The 6,591-nt window shown below is 41.1% G+C and overlaps 2 protein-coding genes across 3 annotated transcripts; one reads left to right on the top strand and one right to left on the bottom strand.

The window, feature by feature from the left end:
* Positions 1-339: 339 nt before the first annotated feature.
* cltb (clathrin, light chain B) lies at positions 340-4,843 on the top strand. 2 transcript variants are annotated; one of them, XM_047021293.1, is made up of 6 exons: positions 340-833; positions 1,523-1,569; positions 1,885-2,002; positions 2,247-2,358; positions 3,300-3,353; positions 3,716-4,843. In XM_047021293.1, exons 1-6 carry the CDS (start codon positions 665-667, stop codon positions 3,885-3,887), a joined length of 672 nt encoding a protein of 223 aa, XP_046877249.1. In that variant the 5' UTR covers positions 340-664; the 3' UTR covers positions 3,888-4,843. The 2 variants fall into 2 exon arrangements, with proteins under 2 accessions (XP_046877249.1, XP_046877259.1); XM_047021303.1 differs by lacking the exon at positions 3,300-3,353 and having other exon boundaries at positions 341-833.
* higd2a (HIG1 hypoxia inducible domain family, member 2A) lies at positions 3,925-6,527 on the bottom strand. Its single transcript, XM_047021314.1, has 2 exons — positions 6,095-6,527; positions 3,925-5,560 (listed from the first exon to the last, which is right to left on the bottom strand). The coding sequence occupies exons 1-2, from the start codon at positions 6,270-6,272 to the stop codon at positions 5,394-5,396; spliced, it is 345 nt and encodes a 114-aa protein (XP_046877270.1). The 5' UTR covers positions 6,273-6,527; the 3' UTR covers positions 3,925-5,393.
* Positions 6,528-6,591: the final 64 nt, after the last annotated feature.

Raw genomic sequence — 6,591 nt, 5'->3', positions numbered from 1 at the left:
AAGCAGGTCCTAAATGTTTTGAACTCTACAGTAGTGTCGGAAATGTACATTATAGGACTTTCATGCATAGATCAATGAAATCTGTCAGCCTCTTTTGATATAATATCAGTAAACATTGTAAGCGCTTATTTGAGCTTAAAAGCTCTGTGTAGATCAAATTTTTGGAAAGGTGAAAAGTCTAATTTGCAGATGTTTTTGACACTACCGTACCTAATTGTATGATAGCTATTATTTGATATAATTGGTCAGACTTAAATGTAGTCGCTGAGGACAGCTGTGGTCGCAGAACGTCATTTTCCGTTTGACCACTAGATGGTGACATGCTCTAACAAAGTTGGCAATGGTACCCTGGTTCCATGAAGCAAGTTGGTAAGAGAATCAAATCATGAATCAGTTCCTTCTGCCATGTACAGCTGCCTATTGTTAGCTAGCAACATTGCTACAACAGTTAGTTGAGTTATTAGCTAAAGTAATTCAGCTAACTACATTGATCTTCTTGACTCTCGCCGAACGGAGTTACATTGATCTTGTGTGTTTTCTTGCTAAGGATAGACCAGTGTATTCAACTGAACTGAACTGTGCTAGCCTGCTGCAAGCTAATTTAGCTAAACATCGCACAGCAGCTAGAGCTAGCTAGGTCTACTACGCCGGATACTTGTAAAAGATGGCTGACAATGGTGTGCACCCTGTGGAAGAGGATCCAGCCGCAGCCTTTTTGGCCCAACAAGAAAGCGAAATTGCGGTGATTGAAAATGACGACGAAGGATTCGGAGTTCTCGAAGACACCGAGCAGCCCCCCCAAGACCTGGCACAGCCTACAACTGTAGAATATGGTGAGTCTGTAATAAGATCGTCATTGTTTGTTTATTAGACTAGTATTTGATTGTACTAGCTTCCTAGCTAGCTAGCTTGGTAGCTAACTGAATTTGGTAGCTGGACAGCTGATTTAAGGTTGAAATACTTGTCTAAGTGTAGCTGGTTACTTACTCCAGCTAGTTTCGCTTGTGACGGCAGTGGCCAACCATCTGAACAAGCTAGCTGGCCTACGTCGTTAGCTGACTAAAGTTGTTAAAATAAGTTACCTTATTGAAACCTAGCAAGCTTGCATTTGGCTAACTGACAGGTGTCATGGCTAGACTAACTAGAGCTTACTGCCTAGCTGGCGCAGTGGTCACCACACCCTGGCTTGAAATTCTTCCAGGTATCTAGCTAGTTAGCAATAAACTATGTCGGTACATAGTACTCATCTGTGACAGAGACCAAAACAACTGCTAGGCATTGTAGCCACCTACACAGTGTCCACACTGTAGAGACTGCTAGATATTTGACAGGTCACGCAAACACTACAAGAAACTGTGGCCTAATAGGTGTTTCAGCATTTGTGTCGCCACTTGTGTAGAGGTAGTTACCTTGCTACATATCTGTAATTTACAAGTTCCGTATTAAGACAAGATTTGGATATATAAAATCCTGTCAACAAAAGTGAAAAACTGTTGAGTTGTTTTGTTTTTGTTTCTGCTAGACGGTTTTGGAGACGAACCTGCCACAGTCAACGGGGACATGTTTCCGGTAATATATTCCAGTGATTAATCTCATGCCTATTCTATTGCTGCTTCAATGGTTGGTTGATAAATTGACTAAATACTGCTAGGCATAATTACGTTATTTCAGTTGTATCCTAACAGTGGCCAGCAATTAATCTAGTTTCCTCTATAAACTATTTGACTGACCTCAAATTATAAACTTAATGTTAAGTCTGCACACAAAACAACCTAGAACTTGTACTGTACTTAAGTACCGTAAATGCTCCTTAACATTGGAAACAAACATTTTTTATTGTAAAATGATCATTAGGCTAACTTTATTAATCCCTATTCTCCTAAGGAATCCAATGGTTCTCCTGACAGCTATGCAGCCATCGCCCAGGTGGACCAGCTGAGGCAGGAGCCGGAAAGCTTGAGAAAATGGAGGGAGGAGCAAAAGACTCGCCTGGAGGAGCTAGGTGAGCAAACTCACCACTCCTCTATGTCTCAGTGGGGCGGTGGCTTGGTGGAAGTCAGCGACAGTATGAGGACTGAATGACTCTCCTACTTTTAGCTCCCAGAGTTTACACTCTAACCACGCCTGCTGACTGCTGTCGTGCCTCTTATCTTCCAGGCTACCTCTTTGTATACAATGTAATGTATGTACACAGGAATAACTGTAAAAGAATGGCTCCCTTAAAACTGTTGATGGTGCTTTGTCAGACTCTGCATCCAAGGCTGCCGAGGCTGAGTGGAAAGAGAAGGCCAAGAAGGAGCTGGAGGACTGGCATGTGCACCAGAACGAGCAGATGGAGAAGAACAAGGCCAACAACAGGTCTGTAATGCTATCTAGGAGTGAACAAAAACAGTAAACAGGATGTAGCATTGATGGTTTTAAAGGCTGCAGAAACGTTGCGTTTCAACAAATATCCGGTGTTCAAACTGGTAGTGGAAATTATTCCACTCACTTAATTAACTGAATGTAAACTTTGAGCATTGACAGCTGACCTTTATGCCTCTAGGGCCTAAATGTTGGTTTGGCCTAAATTGTGTAACAGATGGACAAAGCTAATTATTCAGGATGATCATAAAAAAACTTAAAGAATAATGCGTTGTTAGAGTTCAGTGTTTCTTTGCAATTAGTACTGTGATTAAGTTGAATCTCAACAACATTAGACCCTTGTTATTATAGTTAAACAACTTTCTGTCATTCTTCTATCTCCTCTTATTATTAAATGTTTCCCTCTTTCTTTGCTGGCCTAACGTTAACCTTCTTTCATGCTTCTCAACAGACTCTGTCCAAATTTGACACGGTATCAGTTATGCAAATGTTCTTTATTTTCTGCTTAAACCCTGAGATTACCTGGATGAGAGATTAGCCCTGTTTCCAGGCCAACCTGGCCCACACATGAGAACCAGAACAGGACTGCTACACAACTAATGATACTCTGTCCTAGAACTCTTGATAGGCTACAATCCATCTGTTGGGCAGCTATTAAGCATATCAAATCCAACTTTGTTTATTGTTAAATAAAACCAGTTTATGGAACTCAGTATTTTCCTAGCAGTTTCCCCTGTAGGTTTTGTTAGGCTAAAGGTTAATTTCATAGGCTTCCAACTCCCATCTCCTTCATCTCACTAAACCGTCACCTCTCACAGGCTTATGGCGTCCTCTCGTCCTATTGACTTTTAACTTCTCTTTGCTTGTGTGACACTGACACTGTCTTCTTCTGTCTCCTCCTTCCTGCTCTCTTGGCCTATTTGCCTGCATACTAGGATCGCTGACAAGGCTTTCTACAAGCAGCCCAACTCTGATGTGATAGGCTTGGTGTAGGTTTTAGAACTTATGTTCTTTTGTGTGTTGTATGTATGGTGTGAGTAAACCGCTAGTTCCCTGTACCAGAGTGCGCATGCTCCAGCTGTTCAATGTGCGTGTAGGTAGCTAGCCTGTGCTACCACATGGAAAAATGGTTTGTATTTCATAACATTCATACTGATACGACTTGTGAATAGAATGCAGAGCTCACTGGTCGTATAGCAATTCAGGAATGCATGAACTCAGAATACTTAGTGACCAAAATAGTGGTTGAAGTCAGTGTTGACTCTATAAAAACTCACCATTTGAAAAGCCATGGCATATGAACACCTTCTAATGTGTGTGTGTGTGTGTCTCATCATCCATGTTCCCCCAGGGCATCTGAAGAGGCCTTCTTGGCTGAGACGGATGGAGACAGTCCAGGGACGGAGTGGGAGAGAGTGGCCCGTCTGTGCGACTTCAACCCCAAAACCAACAAGCAGGCCAAGGACGTGTCTCGAATGCGTTCAGTTCTTATTTCTCTAAAACAGACTCCTCTGGTACGTTAAGGCCCAGTATATTGTTTATATTACTGTTTAAAACGCCTTCTTTTTCTCTTGTTTTTCAGTACAGTTAGCATACTTAAGGCCCACTTTGTAAGACCTTTTTATTTTAGAACCTGTACTTATTCTGTTTGTTTCAAACCTTTGAAGAATATTTGGCCTTCCCCATTTTTCCTTACAAAGTAACTGATGGTTACTTTATTTGCTCATAAAATATGACCTCTTAAAGATGAAGGACTGCTCTTTGTTTTAGGCTCAATGTAACCACTCCATTACTGAGGTAAATATTCTTAATAGTTGAACTTTCGTACTCCCTCTTGAACTGCGAGGTCATTAGGTCAACACACTGCATGCCTTTGCAAATGATTTTGATGTGATGCATTTGAAATTTGTTTTAACATGAACGAAAGGCACTAACCACACTTAAACTGAACTTTTGTGGTTTGTCTCAACATGTACAGTCCAGCACTACCTAGGAATAGATTGTAACCACCTATGCCTGTTTAAAGTTTAAGTTCACAGATATTATGGTCAACTCGGCTGTTGTATGAAGTTTCTTAATTATTTAAAGGTAGCTTAAAATCTGTCCTTTTTAATGCTATCAGGTTGTGGCCTTTGGCATATTACAACTACTGTTACTTAATGATTTTGGCAATGTCAATTACTTTCTTTCCAAACTTAACTTCTCTGTAAGAAAAAGTGTCTTAGGTTTCATTTCAGAAGAACTGGCCCTCACCATCAGGTGTTAAGTGCCATTGTTGGAAGTCATTACGTAGCCATATTTGACAACACCAATTTGTGAAAAATAGCCAACATCATTAACATACAATGGTTGTATGGGGGTTCAGATGCAGGTTTGTTCACATGTTGCCTATTGGGACATAATAAATCCTCATTAAATTGGAGAATGTTACATAGGAACTGTATAACTGTCTATTAATAATTAAAAAACAATCATGGACCAAGGTGGCACTGGTTGTTTTGTTATCTATCATGCAAAGAAACATGTCCTTGGCACTCACACTCAATTTCTTCCAACATTTTATGAAAGGGATCTCCCTTTGAAAATGTGTCAAATAATACATTCCATTGAGTTAATAAGACAATGATGTAGAGTGGATAGTCTGGGAAAGAAAGCACATGGTGCACAATGGTGGTTTCAGTGTTCATTCAGGGAATGGGCCTCTGTATCATCCAGTAAGAGGTAGGGAAAGGCCAGAGATGGATAAATGTAACCTCTAGGAAATATATATATATATATAATTAACGCACCACACATTGTAAGTACATCTGAACTCAAGCCTGGGCATTGCTTGCTTGACACATGGAAATGTCTCATTTTATTGGTCCAAGCCAAAGCAGTTTTAGGGAGTCCAGAGGGGCCTTTTAAAGATCTAGGCTATTTAGTATTTGAAACAACACATTGTGTCCACCATAGTGCCTTCCAAAAAGTTGGCTCAACATTTTACAGAGCTGATGCAAGCTGGACATTATTAGGCATGTTCTTCATCCTCACGGTTTGGGTTTCAGAGCTGTTGTGAAGACACCAAATATGATGGCGACCACGGTGAAGCCTTGTGCAAAGATACGGCCCCTCATCAGCATTTGGGACTGGCGTGTCTTGCCTTGTTTGAAGGCTCTCAGGCCATACATTAGAGCTCCTGCAGTTCCCAAACAACCTGAGAAAATAGTCAAATAAGATAGTGTCAGTCAGCTATGTCATTGAGTAGTGAGTATATCGCTTGGGCGCGAGGGCCATCCTGAAGCTTCAGTTTCCGAGAACAGAATGGCCCTCCTGCCATTGAACATGGTTGAATGGCAAACATTTGCCTTTCAGAGGATCAAGGACAGTTAACAAAAACCAGCAGACAAAACACAACCTCCATTTTATTTTTTTTATAATACAACACTGCAACTAGAGAATATTTGCATGTAGAATATATGACAAATGACTGTACAACCATTCATGAACATACGGTTCAGTGCAGTAGCAGAGGCATTGACCAATCACTACTTACCTACCCTACTACATTCCTCCATGAACTGGCATGCAACTCAACTAGTACATAATGTTCTAGTCTAGTCAAACTTTAAATCTCCAGCCCCCCAGTTATTCTAAGATAAAAGATGGGCATGGCCGGTCGGTTTGCTCTGATGTGCCATGACTGTCTTCACTTGTGTAACTGTCATCAGAGACAACTTATGCAACTCACCTATAGGAACGAAGGGGTTATCCTTAGTTTTTCTGATAAACTTCTCTTTGAACGTTTCGTCTTTAGGTCGCGACAAAGGTGTAAAACCTTCGATGACTGGAGGCTGAGAAAAGTCAAAGGCAATTGGGGGACTAGATTCTGGTACCAGTTTTGGTACCGCTGTAGGAGCAGCAGCCATGTCTGCTTGTAATAACAGTAGCAAGGTATGCTTACTGTGTACAAGTCAACTCGTTTTTGAAGCCGGGGCTCGCCTTATGAATTTTGCGAGGGTGGAGTTCTTAATAGGATGCGGAGAAATTTCTTTCGTCACTAACTAATCATTCGAGTGGCTAAAGAAAGAAAATCTAAGAAAACTATATCCTGAACAAGGTCGAGTGGTCTGTATCCACTCCAGTTGACAGTTATGCGACCAACATGAAGAACAATACTTCCTGTCTGCTGTGACATATTTCCGGTTGGAATCTATGTAGGGAAATGCGCGATTGTTCACTCGGTGA

This window comes from Hypomesus transpacificus, chromosome 1 (assembly GCF_021917145.1).
Source record: "Hypomesus transpacificus isolate Combined female chromosome 1, fHypTra1, whole genome shotgun sequence".
Classification (NCBI taxonomy): domain Eukaryota; kingdom Metazoa; phylum Chordata; class Actinopteri; order Osmeriformes; family Osmeridae; genus Hypomesus; species Hypomesus transpacificus.
Note: the sequence above shows the minus strand (reverse complement) of the source record. Positions and strands in the feature narration are given on the sequence as shown.

What these genes read in the sequence shown, in the direction of transcription:
- cltb (XM_047021293.1), top strand. Translation starts at nt 665, where the DNA reads ATGGCTGACAATGGTGTGCACCCTGTGGAAGAGGATCCAGCCGCAGCC. An exon ending in TCAACGGGGACATGTTTCCG is followed by an intron (nt 1,570 to 1,884) that starts GTAATATATTCC and finishes TATTCTCCTAAG; the next exon opens with GAATCCAATGGTTCTCCTGA. An exon ending in TCTGATGTGATAGGCTTGGT is followed by an intron (nt 3,354 to 3,715) that starts GTAGGTTTTAGA and finishes ATGTTCCCCCAG; the next exon opens with GGCATCTGAAGAGGCCTTCT.
- higd2a (XM_047021314.1), bottom strand. Translation starts at nt 6,272, where the DNA reads ATGGCTGCTGCTCCTACAGCGGTACCAAAACTGGTACCAGAATCTAGT. An exon ending in TAACCCCTTCGTTCCTATAG is followed by an intron (nt 5,561 to 6,094) that starts GTGAGTTGCATA and finishes CTATTTTCTCAG; the next exon opens with GTTGTTTGGGAACTGCAGGA.